Genomic DNA, 22864 nt, shown 5'->3' with positions numbered 1-22864 from the left:
CGGTCCATGCTGGCGCCGGTCCTTGGCGGCTGCTTTCGGCGTCCCCTATGGCCGGCCTGGCGGATCTGGCGTGCGGGTGAGGTTCCGGGGGAAACCCCTGGCTGGCGCGGCAGCCTCCCCAAAGTCGACGTCTTTGGCGCCGATCCCCTTCCTGAAGGCTTTGGGGTGGATCCTCTCCCTTCCGCCTCCTCCTCGAGCTATGGCGAAAGCTTTTGTTCCCCTGGTCTGGGCGTCGACGGCACCCTGGTGTCGTGCTCCTTCTTGAAGATGGCGGCTGGGAACAGCTCTTGGTGGCGGGGCTGCTGGTGGCGTGGTGGCGGTGCGCTTCGGCCTTCTACTTGGTGCTGCGCCTTGCTTCGCGGGACCATCGGACGGTTTCTTTGGTGGAGCGGTGCTTCATCCATACATTGATGGCGACGGATCTTGACGGCATGGCGCAGTGCAGATTCGGAGTTCGATGTGGTGACGTCGATGGCAGAGAGACTTGGCACAGTAGATGCAATAGTACAGCTCTAAAGATGGACTCGTGGCAGGTGGCTGCGGCGGCCTCATACCCGGCAGGCGTCCTGGTTGAGGAGTGCGCCGGACTGGTAGGCGCCCCATACCAGGCAGGAGTCCTGGTTGGGACCTCAGGTCTTAGATGTTTAGGTTTGGCTGCGATGTCTGTTTGGTATTAGGCCCAGGCTATCAGCGCCCCTTCATCAATTGGATAGGTGTTGCGACAGTTGTTGCTTAGATGGTGGCTTTAGTCTTGCTGTTGTATGATTTTGTAAGGTCTTGTGAGAATAATTAATAAAGTGGTTGTATGCATCGCCCAGATGCAGAGGCCGGGGGTCATCCTCCTTTTCTAAAAAAAAGTGGAGGAATTGCGGTGGAGTTGTGGTGGCATGGCACCGAACTCAAAATCTAAATCCAATTCGAGTTCATCTCCCAGCAATCCCGCCCTACCCTGCCAGTACATAATCCAGATTCCTAAATCCCTCATGTGTTATCCGGTTTGTCGAGTTCATCCCATCAAGAAAAAATGGCCTTTTCCCTTTTAATCTTGCAGCACCTCTCTTTACCAGATTATATGTTAGCAGGAGGGGATGAGAACCATCAGGTGTGGTCCAGAACGCCGAAAGTGGAACCCTAGAAAGGCATCCATCCAACTATGATGATATTTGGTTGGGTTCAGTTATATCGCGAGCTTGAGAGCGCCCAACTCCTCCATCTCCTTGATGCTCCTACAGATCCCGTTTGGCTACTACATACTGTCCAGGATCAATAGATCAGGTAGGCCGGATCATGTTTGTGCTTTGTTGGATGTTTTCCTGGTCTGCACACATGCTTTTGATATAGTTCCCATCATGTCATAGGAATCAGCTCTGTGCGGGTAGGCAGAAATAAGTTTTTGATCAATCAAGGACAATGAAAATATTTACTGAAAAATATATCAGTGTGGATCCTGTGAATTACTTTGATTGGAAGTCATCAATCTCATCTTATTAGCAACTAAGTTTGGAGACATTTGTACTGTTAGTTTCTTTGAAGCTCTTGCCTTTTGTACGTACTGAATTAGCAAAATTGTAATGTTCAGGACATGAAACAACACTCCAAACAACTCATCGTAGTAGTTAGCAAATCATTGTATATTGTCAGTTATGCACTTATTCTTCTCTTCACGTATAATACTACTACTATTTTTGGGAAAGACATCACGTTTCTCTCTCTTCCTGTTGATATGAATGCTGAGTTTTGATATGATCTTCAGGATTGCATGGTGTGATTATCTTCAGCAAAAGATATTTATATTTGTGGTAGATCAGCGACAACATACAAGGACTGCCTTGACGAGAGCTGCTCATGGGTGCGCATGTTTCAGTGTGCAGCCAGTGCCATTCAGGCAACAAAGGTACTGCAATGGCATCATGTAGTGTATACTGGAGTAGTGCATAGTTATATTTGATTATTTGTTTCTGGACGCACCCAAGGCAATGGCAATGTAGTCTCGGCTAATGCTTCTATTTAATTTATTTTTTTGCACAATGCTTTATACATATGTGTACGTGCATGGAAAAACTGATTGGTCAGAACTGACAACAACATCTTTAAATCAGCCAGAAATTTGTATACAAATAAAGAAGAAAAACAATGAGCCATCCTTATGGATGATCCCTGACAAAGTTATCATATTTTCCCGAGTAGATATGTACACCATATATCCAATATTTGTTCAGTCAACTGTTAAGTGATTAAATATACATCTCACACCAACATATTTAAGAATCCCCAGTTCAATATATTATTCTCTCATTGAATTCATGATTGACCACAGGCATGTGTAATAAATTCTAGGCATATATCAAACATTATGGAAATAAAGGGCAATATACCACAGAGCAAAATCGGACATTAAATTTACTGTCATCTGGCTTCAGTATTGAGAGAAATAAAGTGAGGATAACTGTTTGTTCTTAGTGGAATTAATTGGTTCTGTAGCGAATGTAATGTAAGCAAATGTGTTTCTATGATAAGGGAATCACATATATTACCAATCAGAAAATGCGCATGTGTTCGTTCTTGGTGACCAAAAGATGAATGGAGATGATTGCCTTCTCATCTTGATAAAATTATACGTCTTTGCATGGATCGAGCTAAAACATATCCAACAAAGTTGTGGCTGATAAAATATTTTTTCATGAAGAAGCATAGAAAACATCAGATGAGAATAGCTTACTAATCTTTGCAAACTACCAGACTCAAACAAAGTGTTTAATTTCATCGGACCTCACGATTTGTTAAAATTAAACACAGATTCCCATATATATTTTGAAAATTTAAAGATACTTCCGTCCAAAGGAAATAGCACGTAAAACGAACTTCACATTTGCAACTATGTTGCCCACCAATAGTTCTTAATATTAATGTGAACTATGTATCATATTTGAGAATTATGAGACATGGGACGTCCAAATAATGATAATTCATGCACGTTCAAACAATGTAATCATATTTGAGAACTATGTATGATCTAATCATATATTGATCAAACAATGTAATCCCTCTTTCCGTCAGATCACTTAAAAACATATTACACATTTAAAATATTATTGTAGTTGTCCTCAAATTGTCCATATTATAGTGTCATAATCATAAAAAATAAATATGCACTAGCCCGTGTGGGTGCACGGGTTGATGACTAGTTATATTAACTCTTATGAGTAGAGACCGCGGGAAAAAGCCTAGTAGTAGCACGGGTAAAAGACTAGTAGTAGCGCGGGTGTCCGTGCTACTACTACGGCGCTACAGCTAACTCATAGTAGTAGCGCGGGTGCCACCCGCGCTACTAGTACGTGTGTTAGTAATAGCGCGGATTCTATACACAGTACTACTAACTATCTGTAGCGCCTGTCTGTGACCCGCGCTACTACTATTAATTTCAAAAACCAAAAAAAAATCTCGACCCCGTGCATGTTGTCAATGGTGTCATTGGTTCGATCCAACGAAGACAGGGGTTGCCGGAGGTGTGGACGGGTAGTGGCAGACCAGATCCGGCGATGGCTGTTGGAGATGGCCGGATCCAGTGTAGAGCAAGACGACGGTGTGAGGATCCTCTTCGCGGTCAAGGCGGAGAACTCCTGGTTGGCCATGTCGACGACCTGTGCAGGCATGGGCATGGGAGGTGAGTAAAACCAAAGGGAGAGGGAGAGGAGAGGGAGAGGGAAAAAGAGAAACAAGGGAGAAAGGAAGGAGATGGAGGGCGCATCGGGGCTGCATGGAGGCGAGGAGGAAGACGGGCGAGCTCTTGGACGCCAGCGATGCGAGGAGAAAGACGTTGGGTGCCATGGAGGAGGATATGTTCTTGGGCAGGAGCACCATGGAGAGAGGGGGAAAGTGAGAGAGGGGGAAAGTGAGGGAGAGAGGAGGGATTCGGCCGAGGATATGGAGATTTCACCTACCCCGTACTTAGTAGTAGCGAGGGGTATAAAACCGTGCTACTACTATCAACTTAGTAGTAGCGTGGGTTTGTACCCCTCGCTACTACTATGGCATGGCCCGGGAGGGCACGGTAGACACCGCTTAGTAGTAGCGAGGGTTAAAAACCCGCGCTACTAGTATCAACTTAGTAGTAGCGAGGGGTAAAAACCCGCGCTACTAGTAAGTAGCAGTAGCGACGGTTATAAACCCGCGCTACTAGTAAGCGTCTGCCTATAAGCTTTTCCCTAGTAGTGGCATATCTATGACATAATCAACTAGCGAGCAATAATAAGATATCTCAAACAACAACACGTTGTGAAAACAACCATGATATAATATGACAATAGTGGTATCTCGCTAGCCCTTTCTAAGACCGCAAAACATAAATGCAGAGCACCTTCAAAGTTCAAGCAGCGACTAAACATTGTAATTCATGGTAGAAAAGATCTAGTCATGATGCACCCAACATTAGCTACACATAGTGCATCAGCATGACAACAGTGCTCTCAGGATTTGGCACTTATTTTAGAAGGTGATGACACAACATAAAAGTAAATAGATAGTCCCTTCCCAGAGGGAAGCAGTGATTTGCAGCGATGCCAGAGCTCAAAATTTTAAAACAGAGGTAAATGAAATTTTGGGAAATTGATACGTCTCCAACGTATCTATTATTTTTTATTGTTCCATGATATATTATATTCTATTTTGGATGTTTAATGGGCTTATTTATACACTGCTATATTATTTTTTGGACTAACCTATTTACTGGAGGCCCAGCCCAAATTGCTGTTTTTTTTCCTATTTCAGTGTTTCGCAGAAAAAGAATATCAAACGGAGTCCAAACAGAATGAAACCTTCGGGAACATGATTTTTGAAACAAACGTGATCCAGAAGACTTGGAGTCCATGTCAAGCAATCAACGAGGAGGGCACGAGGCAGGGGGCGCTCCTACCCCCCTAGGCGCACCCTCCACCCTCGTGGGGCCCATGTTGCTCCACCGACGTACTTCTTCCTTCTATATATACCTACGTATCCCCAAACCATCAGGGGCATCCATGAAAACCTAATTCCACCGCCGCAACCTTCTGTACCCATGAGATCCCCTTTTGGGGCCTTTTCCGGCGTCCTGCCGGAGGGGGCATGATCACGGAGGGCTTCTACATCAACATCATAGCCTCTCTGATGATGTGTGAGTAGTTTACCTCAGACTTTCGGGTCCATAGTTATTAGCTAGATGACTTCTTCTCTCTCTTTGGATCTCAATACAAAGTTCTCCACGATTCTCGTGGAGATCTATTCGATGTAATCTTTTTTTGCGGTGTGTTTGTCGGGACCGATGAATTGTGGATTTATGATCAAGTTTATCTATGAACAATATTTGAATATCCTCTGAATTCTTTTATGTATGATTGGTTATCTTTGCAAGTCTCTTCGAATTATCAGTTTGGTTTGGCCTACCAGATTGATCTTTCTTGCAATGGGAGAAGTGCCTAGCTTTGGGTTCAATCTTGTGGTGTCGTTTCCCAGTGACAGCAGGGCAACAAGGCACGTATTGTATTGTTGCCATCGAGGATAACAAGATGGGGTTTATATCATATTGCATGAGTTTATCCCTCTACATCATGTCATCTTTCTTAAAGCGTTACTCTATTCTTATGAACTTAATACTCTAGATGCATGCTGGATAGCGGTCGATGTGTGGAGTAATAGTAGTAGATGCAAGCAGGAGTCGGTCTACTTGTCACGGACGTGATGCCTATATACATGATCATACCTAGATATTCTCATAACTATGCTCAATTCTATCAATTGCTCAACAGTAATTTGTTCACCCACCATAATACTTATGCTTTTGAGAGAAGCCACTAATGAAACCTATGGCCCCCGGGTCTATTTTCCATCATATTAATCTTCCAACACTTAGCCTTTCCTATTACCCTTTTATTTTACTTTGCATCTTTATTTCTCTTTATCATAAAAATACTAAAAATATTATCTTATCATATCTATCAGATCTCACTATCGTAAGTGACCGTGAAGGGATTGACAACCCCTTTATCGCGTTGGTTGCGAGGTTCTTATTTGTTTTGTGCAGGTGCGTGGGACTTGAGCGTGGCCTCCTACTGGATTGATACCTTTGTTCTCAAAACTGAGGGAAATACTTACCCTACTTTGCTGCATCACCCTTTCCTCTTCAAGGGAAAAACCAACGCAGTGCTCAAGAGGTAGCAAGAAGGATTTCTGGCGCCGTTGCCGGGGAGTTTACACAAAAGTCAATATACCAAGTACCCATCACAAACTCTTATCCCTCGCATTACATTATTTGCCATTTGCCTCTCGTTTTCCTCTCCCCCACTTCAGCCTTGCCGTTTTATTCGCCCTCTTTTCCGCTCGCCTTTCCTTCGCCATGTCGAAACCAAAAAGAGTTGGGGGTTCTCTCCCGAGTTTTAGTACTTTGGACGATCCTTCTATTCTATCTAAACTCATAAATAATGTTATGGTAAAACCTGCCGGAGTTGTCAATGAGAGTCTTAATAATTTTGATGAAGATGATTTCGGAATTTTTTGTTATTTAGTCGATGAATCTTTGAAAGATGCTTGGGATAGACTGTTAAGGATCCGGGCTAACTATGTGCCCCAATACCAAATTGAAGTTTACTTGAAGAGCTTTTATGTTGCCCTACCTTCTTCGTGTAAGCATGTCTTAGATTCTATATTTCAAGAAGGCTTTCTTGAAGAGGATGCCGTAGATACTTATGAAAAGATGAAGACCATATTCGGGCACCTCATGAATGAGAAAATTGAATCTACATCTCTTTTGCTCTCCAGTCCTTGGTTCATGTAAATCTGAATCTAGCCGGCACTACCCCTTCACAAGCTGTTGCATAGTCTTCGGCGAGGTGCGGCGCAACTTCCGTGTGAGGGGAAATGAACTTCTCCATGAATACCTTCTCTCTCACCTTGAAAGCGGTATAGCAGTAGCCTGGGTTGCACTTGAGCAATCCATTTTCCATGAGAAACTTTACAACGTAGTACCTGGGTTTGATCCAGCCCTCCAGCTTGTAATTGATAATTACTGACCGTTGAGCAATGTAGGTAGGTTCCAACCCCACCTCAGAGATGAGGAAATCAGACCTGCGCTGCAGTAATTCCTTTGACTTCCTCAGCAGACACAGAGCGTTACGCACAACAATGCTCACCTCAGCGTCTGACCACCTGAACATCTTATTCAAGTAGGCCACTTTGGCGGCGATCTTCTCCTTGCTGAGGAATCTGACAGCATCCAACGTGTGCCTGAACATCCCCGAGCCACGAGGCATGCCAAGGCCTTCGGCGCATGCCACCATCGCCCGGACGCGTTCTGGCTTATTGCTCAGGACACCCCGCGCACGGAGGGACAACTTGGTGATATTGCAATCATCTAGCCCGCATTGCCGTAGGAGCGCGACGTTGGGTTTGACCATCCCCTCGATGTCAGCGCCGGCGAGGTAGCCTTGCTTGAGCACCCGGAAGAGGTTCTCCGAGGAGCCGAATAGGAGCAGGTAGTACCGCAACTTGGAAACAATGGACCTAGAACAGAAGTGGGCGAAGGAGAGCGCGACGAGGCGCACGATCTCAGTACGCGAGAGGCCGAGGCCGGTGAGCCCAACGACGACGGGGGCTAGAGTTTTCTCTACTTTGGCGCAGAGGAACAGCGGGTCCTTGGCGACGAGGGCGGCGACGTCGGCGCCGCAGAGGCCGAGGCCGGCGAGGAAGGCGAGGACGACGTCGGGCTTGGACGGGGACTTGAGGTGGGAGAGCTTGGCGGAGGCCTTGAGTGCCTGGGGTCGGGTGAGGCCGCAGGTGGAGACGAGGTAGTCGTCGACGACCAAGCTAGGGTTTGGGGAAACGCCGGGCGCGGCGGCCGCGGAGAGGGGGCGGTGGAGAGGGGGGCCCTGAGAGGTGGCGGGGGAAGAGAGGAGCCGCACGAGGATGCAGCCATGGAGGCGGAGCATGGCGGCGGCGGCAGAGAGATTGATTCCCTATGGAGGCGGGTGCGAATGGGATGGTGCTTCGGAGGCGGGGATGCGGCGCCCCGGCGAGGCAGGTGAGGAACGGAGGAAGAGAAGAGGAGGAGAGATCGAAGAGGATGGCACTTCGGCGGCGGCGGCCGCCGGAGAGATTTTCCGGTCCGCTGTGAGTGGAGAGGAAAAATGGGAAATGGCAGGTGCGATGCGAATGGAGGCTCCCCAAATTGCAATATCACTGAATCCCAGGGGTCTTTACGTCTTTCAAACATACAAAATACATTTAAAAAAACATACATAATACATTGAGCCTTATGGAAACTTTCATATACACATGGAAAATAGATATCCCCTCCGTTTAATAATGTAGTGCATATAGATTTTTGAAAGTCGGACTTTGCAAATTATGATCAAATTTATAAAGAGAACTACTTATACCTACATTATCAAATATATAAAATATGAACCTACATCTTATGATGAATCTAATGATATATGCTTGACATTCTAGATGTAAATGTTTTTCTTTAGAAACTTGGTCAAATTTTGTTAGATTTGACTTTTCAAAAAATCTACATGCAATCATTATGCAATCGGTATAATAAGGAAAATGGCTTTGAGCGATAAGATTATATCACAAAATAAGCTATTATACGACTTGTACTTATCCTATGATTTTTTTTGTAGGTATAGTACTTCATCCGTTTTTATTTACTTTGCATATTAGAGTTGACTGAAGTCAAACTTTGTAAAGTTTGACCAAGTTTATAGAAAAGAATATAAATATTTACCCTAACAAACGAAAATCCGCACCTGAGCCCGGGCTCAGATGCTCCCGCTCAGAAAAAAATTCAAAACAAATTCTAGAAAAAATCAAATAAATCTATTTTTTTGTGTGGTAGATAATTTGATGCGTGAGGTCCGCTCCAAATTTCAACTCATTTGGATATCTGAGCAGCTCTCGGCAAAAAAGACAAATCGGATCAAAACAATTCATGAACAATAAACTTTTTTACAGACCCCGGTTTTGTCTTTTTGCAGAGAGCTGTTCAAATGTCCAAACGAGTTGAACTTTGCAGCAAACCCCACGCATCAAATTATCCACCACACAAAAAATGGATTTTTTTTTGATTTTTTCTAGTATTTGTTTTGATATTTTTCGTCGGAGCGGGTGCAGTTGAGCCCGGGAGCCAAATTGGCTTATATGATGTGAAAGTATGTTCAATAATGAATGTAATGGTATTGATTTGTTATTGTACATGTTAATATTTTTGACTATAAACTTCGTCATAATTTATAAAGTTTGACTTTGACCAAAACTAATATGGGGAGTAAATAAAAACGGAGGGAGTAAATGGCTATGTTTTTTTTGTACGTAGTAAATGGTTACTTTTTCCGATTTTTTAAATGGTTATGCTTGCTAACCAATCCAATCCAAATTATATGTCGCTCAAACGGATGTATCTAATTAATATGGATCGGATGGAGCAGAAAAGTTCATACGGATATATATTTTCTCAAAACTTGAAAGTATGATTTCTACAAGTAAAAAAAATCATATGTGAACTATGTTTGTTTTAGCATTTTGTGTGCGTTCATGTTTCTTTTTCTCTCTCTTCATTCTAGCCTCTTTTCCCCCACCTCACTCTGTTCTCACATTGACATTGTTGCCTTTTTCAGTGGACTCCTACCTATCTTTTCTAACTTTTGCAAGGTGAGAATTGAGAAGGTTATTATTCTTTAGTTTTATGTGTATAGCTATCCTAGAGTCGAGATAAATTGCATCGTGTCCACGAATCCTCTATAACACTAAGCTCCCTAGTTTTAAAAAGCCCACACTCAATTAAGGTCTCCAATTAGAATTGGATCATCCGATTTTGATTGGGTCAACAATTTCTCAAAGCTTCATAATCCAATTCTATTATACTATACAATATGCTTCCTAATTTTTAAGGCCTCACAATTAATTAAGGTATTCAATATAGATTGATCATCCAATTTTGACTGGGTCAACAATTTCTCAACCTCTCCAATTGAATTCTTTTAATTCACTATATTCCAAAAATTTGAATCTCTTTCATTCAATTGAGGTATTCAATTTTGATTTGGTTGACGATTTTGAGTGGGCCAATGATTTTCAAATCAATCAGCTGCAACTGACCTATAAAAACATATCAATCCCATGCACCCTTCCACCACATAGAAAAAAGAAACGTCACCATGTGATATTGTAGTATCAATATAGTACATGCAACCACCGACGCAGAAATTTTCCCACATAAATATAGGTTGGTTAGCGGATGACACAGTCATCTCCCCACCCGCCTAACTTAATATTCCATCAGTTATAAAATATGAAGGGTATTAGTTTTGTAGAAAGTAAAACTTCTTTAACTTTGACCAAGTTCAGAGCAAAAATATCAACATCCACAATATTAAACAAAAAAAGTATGGAAATTCATTTCATGATGAATCTATAAATACTGATTTAATCTTATGAATTTTGATATATTCTCTCAAATTTGAAAAAACTTAAAAGGTTTGGCTTTTCAAAAAAAAATACACCTTATACAACATGAATGGCACAGCAAAGCGCGCACAACCCTTCTAGTTAGTAGTATATCTAAGAACAATTAGCATCCCATTGATGATCGATCAACCTTCTTAGTCTAGCTAGTGGTTGGTCGTTAGAGTATAGCTGGCCAAATGGGCCGGTTTTTTCGGGCCGGCCCGTGAGCACGCCGGCACGGCCCACCTTGAGCCAGGCATGACACGGGCTAAACGAGCTAGGCCCGGCACGTGGCACGCCCTGGGCCGTGCCTGTGCTGGAGGCTGGGCATGCGGGCCGGCACGGCACGGCCCGATTATGTTTTTTTATTTTTTTTATACATCTATATATGGCCCAACATGTAAAAATAAGCTAAAAAATGCTCAATGCATCAAATAACAGGCTAAAAATATGCGGCCCACCGTGCTAAACGGGCCATCGTGCCGGCCCGTTGGCCTGGGGGCGCAGCACGCGGGCCGGCACGGCACGGCACGTATAGTAATCGTGCCCTGCTAATTATGGTCTAGAGATCTATATGGAGTCAGTTGAGATGCGATGGTCAGCCAAGTGGGTCGATCAATGCTCCTCTTAAAATTCGAAGCCTAAAGTAGATGTGCTACTCGAGAAATAAAAAGACCAACGTAGACCGTACCAACATCTAATATTTGACGTCACATTTGAATTTGATACTATTCATACCCATAATTGTCCCTTTGCTCATCGAATTATGCATCTTATATAAATGTTGTAAATGATCAATTTTTATAATAATTTTAGGGTTGTAGTTCGGTGCATAGGTAGCTCAGAGGAACCATAGCCGTCGCTTCCTCTCCAAAAAAGCTTAGGGTTCCTATGCCTCCCGCTGGCGCCGCTGCCGGTCCACCTCGTCTCCGGTGGCCCTAGGGCCATGGGGACATGGTGGATCTCATCCCTTACCAGAGGGCTTCGTTTTTAGATGTTTCTTTGAATTTTGTTAGGGTTGTGTGTTGCTAATTAAGGAGGGCAAGACAACGACGGCTTCCTGAAGATTGAATAAGATTCTCCCCGCCTAGCCCCCGTCTCGATGGCGCATCTAACATCGTCGAAGAGTGTGTGGAGGTGTATCTCCGGTGGATCTCGCAGGATTCGGTAGGTGGTTTGTCTTTGGTGGATCTACTCGGACCCGGTCTTTGTTCGTCTACGTTTGTGTGTTGCTAGATTGGATCCTTCCGATCTATGGGTCTCTTCATCGGCGGGGGTTGCTATTTTAGTGCACTGGTCCTACGAGGCCTTAGCACGACAAGTTCCTGACTGTCTACTACAATAAGTTCCGCCCGGCTCCGGCGAGGGAAGGGCGATGACGACGACGCGTCTTCGGCTCGCTTTAATGCTTGTAGTCTTTGCTAGATGGTCTAAGGATGGATGTGATTTTTATTATTCCTATTGTTTATTGTATTGTCATGATTGAAAATGAATAGATCGAATGATTTCTCACAGAAAAGAAGCTCATAAGAACCATTAAAAGGACAATCGTGTGGTCTCCCTAGATGGTCCTTGGAGGGAGCGATGCAATTTCATTTCCTTTTAATTGCATTCTCATGAATCTATGGGATACACAGATTTGGAACAGCCATGCGTTATATAGGTTTGGAAAAGATGAATGGGCAGGACAAAGCCCATCAAGGTCCAGAGTTGGACATGGTATTTTTCTCTTCCCTGATCTTGTGTGGTTGTTACATTACAACGAGGACTAGATGCATTCATTAACCTGAGGAGACTATATACGGTGATTATATCGTGGCTATCATATTTACTATTTTACAAAGAATGATCAGATATAATTTACTGGTACAATCCATTGTATGCCTTTCACGCTTCCGTCAGTTTAATTTCCTCACACTTTAAGTAGTCTTGTGATCAGGTAGCTCGCAATCTGAATTTTTGTAATCAATATTTTCTTTGGTCCAACGAGTAAAACGTAGACTTGGTGACCCTCAAAAGGGATGATATTTTACATAATGAGTAAATCATGATGTCCTTAGATATTTCTTATGAGTATTTCTTCTTTTCTGCGGAAAAGTTTCTTGTCTTCCGAACTCTTGGATGTGGGCAGAACTCTTGATGAGCCGAGGCACCCGCAGCATGCCATTGTGAGTCAAGTTTGCCATTGTTTGATGGGAAGTTTTCAAGTGCTACATGTAGAAGGACGCTATAGTGGCTGCAATCTTGCTGCTAAGTGACACGTACTGTCACCCTGTTTCTAATGAAAAAAACTGAAGAACAATGACTCATTTAAACATTGTTCAATTTTGTGGTTCATGAGCCTTTTCTTCAAAGTTTACTTAAAAGTTGGGTTATTAGGTAAAAAATGGTTCCTTTCCTTTTGTGCTTGCAATTTATTGTCATGACAAAAACACTTTTTATTGCAGTGCTAAGAAAATGCGTCTACTACTTGACTGAACTAAATACTCTTGATAGCAAACCCTCTCTGGGCATATTCGTAGATTCAAGGTGAGGAGACATGCCAGCATACAGACCAGCCTTGAAAATAGTCAGATAAACATTGCAAGATGTTGGCAGAAATACATACATTGCACATGTACGATGTTCTAACAAGAGCGTAAAGTTGATTGATTCTTGATAGCATCACCTGAATATATCACTCACGGATTCATGAATGTTCCCCGTTGCAATGCACGGCCATTCACCTAGTAAAGGCAATGATTTGTTGGTAGTAGAGGCATCTCATTTTTCAAAGGGTTAAACCTTAGCCGTCGTGACCCGGCTCCATGGCTGGCTCAATCTCGCACCTCTGTTGGTGCCGAACCCTAGGCAAATCCCCCCAAATCTCTTGTTGTTTCTATTGATTGACCGAATGTGAGGAGCGATAGTAGATCAATAACTCTCGTATAACCGAGGGAAAAAGAAATGAAGAGAAGTTGGCGAAAGTATCAAGTGGTACATCTACTTTTTATAACATCACATGAAGCCGGCGAAAAGGAAAGCCGACCAACGAAGAAACTGCATAGGGGACCTATCATGAGTGACATTGTGTGGGCGCCATTGGCCGCATCTCATCATCTTGTTGTGTAGAAGAAGAAATGACCGCCAATGCTGCTGGTGCCTCCATCTCTATGACCTTGCCGTCCAAGCCCGCAATAGCAACAAACACGTAGCACTAGAGCACGGGAGGAGAGCTGATCAGGGAAATCGCCTTTCTTGACGACAGGATAATTAGTGATGGGTGACTCCACGCGACGCTGATGTGATTTCAGGCCACACTAAAGGATGTCGGAGAAGGGGGCCGTAGGACGAACTCAACAACATCGGTTGTGGGCTTGGTGGATATTGTGTCGAGGGCTCGGGGACGCACTCGGTGATGGTGGTGGACCTCGGGGAAGGGGGCCTCATACACGTGGATGCAGGGGAAAAGAGGGTGCACGGTCTTGGAGGCATTACTCATCCACCTCTTCTGGCAAAGAGAGCTCATCGGGGCCAACCGCGTGAAGGAGGAGCTTGAGGTAGCTTAGAGGAGGCGACGACGACAGCCAGATCCATGTGGCAAGCCAGAGTGGAGGCATCCCACGTGGGAGCAGTGATTTAGGTGCCTAAGCTTAGATGCACCTGCTATTATGTTTGTTCATTGCTGCATGGAGATTCGGGAAATGGGGCATGAGGTGGCATTGCTAGGGAGTGGAAAATCCCCAAAACGAACTATACATGCATGAATAGTGCGATACATGTGGGTCTATCGTGTAGCACACGAGGAGGGTTCGAACGAAGGACAGACGGTGCCATCTTGGTTGGATTCTGATCCATGGCACCTAATCGTCTGCATTCATCTAAGTCGTGGCTCACTCTGCTGCCCGTGGCATGACTTTGAAACTTTGAATCCGAGTCATGGCCTAAAGATTTGTGTAGCTCCAGTTGGGGCCTGTGGTGTAGGATCGTCGGTACGCACATCGAATGTCATCCACGACCGACGTCGGCCAACAGATTGCTAGCTTACTAGATGCTACAAGAGGTAGCGTCCTTCGTGAAGTTTGTGTGCTTCATCACCAACCAGGTCATCCTAAGCCATCATGGACAACCCATTCATCTACGTGGTTGACTTCAACATTGGAGACGACTTCTCGTGGTCGTTGCTCATGTCACACCTTGCTCACCATGGCAACAAGCTGTTTCATGTCACGTCACTTGCCACCACATTAATGCACCACACGGATACACATGCACCTACAGTCGTGCATGGTGTCCCTCAGAGTTCACGCGCGTCCCTAGGGGCTCCCATTCCAGTACGACGAGAAGGACCTCCTGGTCTGGGCTGGAAGTCACGTAATGGTACCTACAACAATCTCGAAAAGAGTAGAAGGCCTGGATTTCGAGAGCATCTGAGCTCGCACTTAGAAAACTATTTTTGTTCCCACGGTCCATACATAGAGAGAAACTAGAAAAGAAAACGCAAAACACGCATACAAGCATGCATGCTTCCACAAATGGGTTACCACATACCTTTCTGGGGCTCTGGTGACCTCACATTCATTGTTGACCCCTTATGACCTCACATTCATGGGAGAGTCATGACCTCACACTGTCTCTATAAAAGCCTATCACCTCTATGAATCATGTGTCTCCACCATTTCAAATCCTCCGCGCGCTTAAAATACCACTTTGAGAAATTACTAATGGCCAACGGAAAGAATGTCATGGCCATGTTGTTTCTCACCACCATTGTGGCGGTGGCGGCCATAAGGCCAGCCGAGACCTATGGCGCTGCGGAGGAGAACACATTGAAGATGGCTACCCCCAGCAAGAAAGGGGTTGACGCTACCTTAGCAGCTACACGTGTTGTTGCCGCCGAGAAGTCCATCAAGAAGGCTGAAAGCGCCACCACATCAGAAGAGGCCGCGACTGCCAAGCAAGATGGAGCAAAATCTGCTTCTGCTGCATTAAAGTACAATGCCATCTCTCAGCAGGCAAATGGTAAAGGTTCTTCTACCTCCCTAGGCAGGAAAGAAGCAGCCAATACTTTAGCCGCCGCACACTATGCCGCCGCCGAGAAGTCCATCAAGAAGGCCGAAACCGCCAAGACACCTGCAAAGGTGCCGCGACTGCCAAGCAAGATGGAGCAAAATCTGCTTCTGCTGCATTAAAGTACAATGCCATCTCTCAGCAGGCAAATGGTAAAGGTTCTTCTACCTCCCTAGGCAGGAAAGAAGCAGCCAATACTTTAGCCGCCGCACACTATGCCGCCGCCGAGAAGTCCATCAAGAAGGCCGAAACCGCCAAGACACCTGCAAAGGTCGTGGCTGCCAAGCGAGACGCAGCAAAGTCTGTTGACAATGCATTAAAGTATGGTGCCATCTCTCGGAAAGCAGCTGGTACAAGTTCTTCTACCTCCCCCAATAGGAAAGAAGGCAACACTGATGCTGCTAAGATGTTCACCAAGAAGGCTGAAACCGCTACCACACCTAAAGAGGCCGCGGCTGCCAAGCAAGCTGCAGCCAAGTCTACCGCTGCTGCATCAAAGTATGGTGTCAGTTCTCAGCAAGTAGCTGGTACAAGTTCTTCTACCTCCCCTAGCAGGAAAGAAGCTGCCGGTACCTTGGCAGATGCTCGCATAGCTGCTGCCGAGAAGTCCATCAAGAAGGCTGAAACCGCCACCAGACCTGAAGAGGCAGCACCCGCTAAGAAGGATGCCGCGAAATCTGAGGCTGATGCAACGCAGTACGGGGCCATCTCTCAGCAGGCCGCCGGCAAAAATGGTGCCTAAGTGGTTCCTTAAACACCTATTCACGCGCAACATCATCTACATACTACCATGCACGCAAAATAGCAGCATTGAGATACCACGTTATGCTAATTCTCATGCATGCATGCTTTGTTTAAACGTTCGCATTATGAATCATGTATTAATGTCTTGCTTGTTTTATTTTTAGTAGTAAGACACGCTTGACTTGCTTTAAAAAAATACAACAATCGATGTATACATGTATCATCTGAAAATTAATAATATGAGTTCCACCGCAATTTGTGTCTTTTTGTCATATTTTGGGTGCAATCAATGCAGACATCCAATACACAAAATTGGACGAGTCAATGTGTTAGGGCATGTACAATGGTGCTATCTTAGGAGTGATACGTAGGATAAATGATGAGGTGGAGGAGCGAGAACTCGTAAGAAAAGGCTCGTCTTCTCTTATTTAAGAGAAGACAAAAGATGATCTCTTAGCACAATATGTCTCACCATGTTTTTAGAAATGACTAGTTATTGAACATAAGGCTAAGAAATGACCCATTGTAGACATCCTTTTTTGTCATCTCTAAATTACATGTAAGATTTAAGATAAGACTATCTTATCAACCATTGTACATCCCTTATGGATCCATGGAGCGGCGAATCATGTTTTATTGTCTTGCTTGTTTTACTTTTAGTAGTAACTAGATGACCTGTCGCGCCATTTGGCGCGCAAGACAAACTTGAACCAAGAACTAAAAGAGATCTCTTTGCCTTTTTTTAGCATACAGTTTTGATGTATATTTGTTTATCAAGTGCTATGAATCAATATAGAAATATTTTGGATTGTTTGTTGTGTAGGAAAGGCGAAAGCCCACTATGAACTGAAAGCAATTATTTTGATAAACTTAGGAGTGCAAGTGGGTTTTTATCATATAATGGCCTTGCTTTCGAGTGTACATGATATTGAAAGAACATAAAGATTTGATATCATAGATAGCCAAATACGCGATTCAAATAGTTTTTGACACAAGCGATACATTGCAGTTAAGTTAGTACTACATGGTAAGATAGGATGAAATGTTTGGATTTGTTGGCAATTGATACATTGTTCTTCCACAAGGAGAGATTGTGTCCATCTCTATCACTCGATTGGTAGGTCTCATGGTCTTTGATGGTTAAATGGAGCCTCTTGACAACTTCTGCAAGCATGTATTCTCCTGTTTATTTCACCATGGACTGGTGACAGCTGAAACACATAGAAGCAGTATAGATTAATGTCCTGGAATTTATCAAGTGAAATATATGACTACACTTTTGAAGATTCTCTATATGACTACACTTTTGAAGTCTCTATGGGCAATGTAGAAGATCTAAGTCAGGCTGCTAAACCAACTACAAAAACAATAATATTTAGGCAATATTTCAAGTGAATGGGTAAGGAATTAATAAGATGGAGAGCTGCACTATCATCATTAACAGAAGGAAAAAGCATAGACAATGAAGAATATTTGTCTCAGTTCAGAACATACATGAACATGACTATGGACACAGAAGATTTATTTTCCACAATATGCACAATTTAATTTAAAGAAATCCATGTTGCTTTATAGTAGGAAGAACACACCTGCATTGACAAAAATACAAAAATGTAAGATCCGAGTAAATATACAGATAGGCGAAACGATAAAATGTAAGGCATGTCAACATAGAGCACTGTGTCCAGGAGCAGTTCTTAGGAATAGCAGTCAAATACATCATATAGTAATGGGATCCAACACAATCAACCCATGGTACCTTTTCTACAGAAAAATCATAAAAAAATATGATATAAATGTTTCTTCTGATCTTCTCTACCTAATATTATCTGTCTGATCTTCGTGACTATGATCAGTCTGATAAAATATGCAAGCCATATGATTACTACGAAAAGGATGGACACAAATTTGTGAGCTTCCTTGTGCACAAATCAGAATTCATGTGTGTGGTTATCATTGGTATACATAGTGCTGACTGGTCTCTTATACAGCAAGGTAGACGCAGAAGGCAGAGTAGCCTGTGAAAATCAAAGTTACTGGGTTGCAGCTTTTTAAATAACCATTCTTTGCAACAACAGAGAAAATCACTTTAAATCTATGAGAGAAAATAATGTATTAGCGACAGTATGGAGGGGAGGATGAAGGAGCAGCTCCCTCACTACCTCCTCTGGCCGCCTCTTCAATTTCATAGCCATTCTCACAACCACTTTGAAATATGAAAAGGTTGAAGTACATAATAATATAGGAAAAATATTTCGCAGCCATTATCCCGAGGTGCACTCTTTTGACAATGATAAATATTAACCATATATTGGATAATGAAAAGTACAACACATAAGCATACACTCCTTATCACCAACAATATTTATCATTAGCCCCCAAAAAAGTCTCAAATCTCATGTGCGTGACTTAGAGCCATGATACATACCTACGGACAAGTGAATAATTAATAGGCTATGCCTACGAAGAACAAACAATAATAAAACAACATCTGACATGGTAGATTGGTAAAGAATAGAAACAATTACCCCTGTGAAATATTTTTGTAGCACTTAATGCTTCATGACACGGCAGGAGTATCTATCATTGGTGTCACATGCCTCAGAGCCATCCACAACTTGATGGAACATTCACAATATACCAACATGATGAGAGCCTGTATTACATACATCTAGCATTATTCACCAGTTGCGAAAATGGATACCAAAGAACAGCCAACTTATCAAATTTGTTGAAAAGTAATCCAGAAATTGATGCCTAATGATCAGACTCAGGCCTCAGTACAAACAAAGCCGTATCGTTTTCTACCTCCAAAAGTAGTATATATGTTTCAGTGGAAACCACAGAAGCTCCAGCAGCAATAAATAAAATAAGGGGAACCAAATAAAGAGGCATTCCTCTGACGAGTTAACATACCTCAACACACATTCCCCGGATCTCTCCTCTCGGATAGAGACCAGCCGAATTTGTCCCATCGGATGCCACCAGTATCTGATCAAGACCAGCAGTGACAGAAAAGAACCAATTATAACAATGACAAATCATTGAGCTAGCAGACAAAAATGAAGGAGCCAGTAAAATGAACAATCAAAATGTACAGAGAGCTAAGATGCTATAGGATGGAGGCGACTACGATACTATGCCCAAATTTTGTTATTTATATTGGCCTAATTATTTGACGCGGATCTTTGATGTAGCTCTGCATTCGAACTGCTAGTCTGCGGCAACAGAAACTGAAACTAAAAAGATCAGAAATAAGGGGACAAATATTGTACAAACCAGCGAATAGCATCTTGAACCAAGCTTTATATTGACAGCATTAATCTTGACGCGTGCGCTCGTGGTTGGACTCACAGAGCTGGCCGTTCGTGGCTGGATGGTTCACGCGAAGACTTGGCCAGGTCATTCGTGCCGTGCCACCGTAAGTGGAGCAGCTGGGTCAGCCAAGCTGTTGGCGTGCATGTAGTGCGGACGTGCGTGGGCGTGCATGTAGTTAGTGGTTAGCTAATGCGTGTGGGCATGGCTTAGTGGCCGGTGCATGAGCTGTGTATGTGCACGTCTACTACTTAAGGTGCTGGCAGGTGGTAAAGCTAAAGTAGCTAGAGAGAGATGATGTAGCCTCTGGGAGTGTATGTGCGCTCACGGTGGGGTGGTGTGCGTGTGGCAGAGTTCGAGCTCGCCGGAAATAAAAGGGGATGTTCATGCGGCCGGAAGCGTTTGTGCGCCGGGAAACCTCGTGTCCTCTCTCTCTCTCTTGTTTCTTCCTTGTCTCCGGTGATCGCAGTGGTTCAGTGAGTAGGCTAGACAACAACATATATATCATCTTGCATAAATGGCAAAGTCTGTACTAATTGATGCTCTTACCACAAGAATAGAACTACTCAACTAAAAAGACAGGTGTACGTATAGAAAAGGAGAGAGGGGAAGGGGCAGACGAGGGAGTGGAACCTTGAGGTGCAAGGGCACAAATCTAGTTGACATCAGGGCTTGACTATTCTACTATTACTACTGGTGGCCAAGGAGCAATCCAGCAATGGGAGTTAGAACAGCACCGCACCCGACATTAGTGGCACGTGGTCAATTTCACAAGTGCTTGGACATCCCCAATTCAATGTGCAGACCAAGTGGAATGAGAACCGAAAAGGATACAAAGGAGCAATATTTCCTGAAAGAATGGCTGGACCAACTATTTGTTGGCTGCAAGCGGTCGTGTGATGTTACAGCCTATAGCTCCAACGGCTCAAGACCAAACTCATTAGGTAGTCGTTCAGATTTTTTTTCAAGAAGGCCATGAAGAAACACTAAAGGAAGAAAAGCTATCAGCCAACATACTGGAAAAGCACACATTTTTCCCTATAAGAAGAAACTCAAAGTCCTGGCCCAACCAGCCAGAGAAGATAAAGGACAAGCAGGAAAACAAATAACCTGGCAACTCATATTTCCACAAAGCCAAAATGAGTGTTAGGTAGTTATCCTGACAAAAGCTCAGTCTCAAAGGCATTTTCCTAAGTATGTCTTTAACAAATACTCCAACAAATGTAGAATTGAATGAACGGCTTTTGGAACAACAAGAAATAAACTTAGCAGCCTGCTGTTAAGGTTGGTTATTCATAAATAAACTGAAATTTTTTTGGCGGTAATATTCAGAAGGTAGAATAAAAAGGCAATGCAGAGTATTTGGAATGAAGAAAATATATATTGTTGTACCAAATGGCGCAAGTTACAAATTTAAATGGCGAGTTATTTGCACCCAAAATTCATAAATTCTATCATTCTAAAAGTACAAAAGATTATGTGAGCTCTAAAGGGTACAATACATTTCCGAGTAGTTTGATCGATCATCTTGCAAAATTAGCTCACGGAAAAAGGATGACAAAAATGGAAATACAGTTGATCTTGTGCAACGGTGGTAACAAAAATGAGTAACTTTCAAGGAAACAAACAATTTGTAAGTAACATATATAATCTGACATCTAATTCTACCGAGATATTTGCATAAATATGTGATGGATAACCTGAGTTTCTCGATAGTAATCTCCTAGGAACTTCAATCTCTGACGGGAAGCAAACTACATCAATCCCTGTCAGGAACCAAGCAACCTCACTGCATATTTTTGTAGAGATGAAGGCTTGTAACCAGCAGGAGCAGTGCATAATTTGCAACCACGCTCACGACCTGCATAACTAATAGATGGTCACTCTGCAAATGACAGATAAGAAATTTATAATGAAAAGAACTGATGCATCCCTAATGGTTGATATGTATGCTGACATATAAGCAACTACTACCTTGCTATTGCACTAACTACCACTGAAGCACGCCGACCATTAGCAAATAGCATGTCTATCAAGAGATTTGCAATGACAACTTCTTTTGCTAAATTTAATCAAGTCATCTGTGCACCATCATTAGTGATCTACGTCACACACATCTTCTAGTAGCCTACAACTGATACATGCACCTGTAAACATGCTGCTGTTTTTACCTGGTAAAATAGATAGCGTTACAATTTATTTATTTTTGCCATGTACAAACTGTATCATCAACTTGTATGAAAAAAGCAATATTTCATCACGATCACCATCAGGCAAGTGGGTCCTTCACAAAATAAGCATTGTAAAGACAGTAAGAACAACATACATATGCTGACGCATGCAAAGGAAATAGACCACACACATGTTTGGATGAATATAAAATCAATCACAGACCTTTCAATTTAGAAACACAATGACAAGCTAGCTCAAGATGAATCGATTTACATATTTTCAACCCCAGAAAGAGGGCATAAAAAACAAATGTACTAAATTTAAGAAGCAGTCATAAAGTAACTAATATCTGAACTGGAGCTATATTTCAGTTAGAAGAAAAGTACCAAGTATTAACACATTTTTTCATGCAGGAGTAGAAACATACAAAGGCTTACATACCCATGAATGGTAGTCCTTTCTTTATAGGAATGGAATTTCTAGGATAACAAATAGTGTATGTGTTTTCGGGTTTGTAGTGTTATAAATTTGAATGGTATCAATTTTCTCTCCCGTAAAGATTCTTCAACATTTATTCAGCTCAGCAACAATATTTGGTGGCATCTGAGCTCTATTGTGAGTTGCAGCAAAGTTGTCGTGAACTGTGGAGATCCACAAGCAGCGCCGCATGTACATGGGCAATAAATTTGAATAAGAAATTTGGTTTTAGCCATGAATATCAATAGTAGTTGAGAGATATATATTTAATTCACCCAATGTTCAATTAACATCTGAACACAACATGTGTAAGTGTGACCCCTAAAAAAACTATTTGTAAATGAGAAAAAATAGTGTGCATTATCAGGATCATTCTCTAACGTTCGAGATTTAACTGGTGACGCACATAAGATTTACTAATCTACAATCTGCCTAACAATCAGAAGACTCCAATTAGCAAACTGACAAGCCATTAACTCAAGTTAATACTGAAGATGCTCAAACAAAAATGGCATGCATTAAACAAATCAATGTTAAACTAATCACCGTCGCATCACCTTCTCACCTGCAGCTTGGCAGCAAACCACCGCCGTCGACAACCACTCTGCATCTTGGCGGTTGTATCCATCCC

At 42.9% G+C, this 22864-nt stretch overlaps 1 protein-coding gene, 1 long non-coding RNA gene and 1 pseudogene across 3 annotated transcripts; 1 reads left to right on the top strand and 2 right to left on the bottom strand.

Annotated features, from left to right (window-relative positions):
* Positions 1–6791: 6791 nt before the first annotated feature.
* Positions 6792–8027, bottom strand: LOC125531798. Its single transcript, XM_048696063.1, has one exon. The coding sequence runs from the start codon at positions 7953–7955 to the stop codon at positions 6798–6800; it is 1158 nt and encodes a 385-aa protein (XP_048552020.1). The 5' UTR covers positions 7956–8027; the 3' UTR covers positions 6792–6797.
* Positions 8028–15156: 7129 nt separating this feature from the next.
* On the top strand, positions 15157–16435 carry LOC125531797 (annotated as a pseudogene).
* A 721-nt stretch (positions 16436–17156) lies between these two features.
* LOC125531799 lies at positions 17157–22864 on the bottom strand. 2 transcript variants are annotated; one of them, XR_007293523.1, is made up of 7 exons: positions 22799–22864; positions 21559–21755; positions 21285–21445; positions 19186–19260; positions 18798–18925; positions 17764–17858; positions 17157–17480 (listed from the first exon to the last, which is right to left on the bottom strand). It is a non-coding gene; the product is annotated as an uncharacterized LOC125531799 (long non-coding RNA). The 2 variants fall into 2 exon arrangements; XR_007293522.1 differs by lacking the exon at positions 21559–21755.

This window comes from Triticum urartu, unplaced genomic scaffold (genome assembly GCF_003073215.2).
Source record: "Triticum urartu cultivar G1812 unplaced genomic scaffold, Tu2.1 TuUngrouped_contig_8129, whole genome shotgun sequence".
NCBI classification, from domain to species: Eukaryota; Viridiplantae; Streptophyta; class Magnoliopsida; order Poales; family Poaceae; genus Triticum; species Triticum urartu.
The sequence above is the reverse complement of the archived record's forward strand: the minus strand, read 5'-3'. Positions and strand labels throughout refer to the sequence as shown.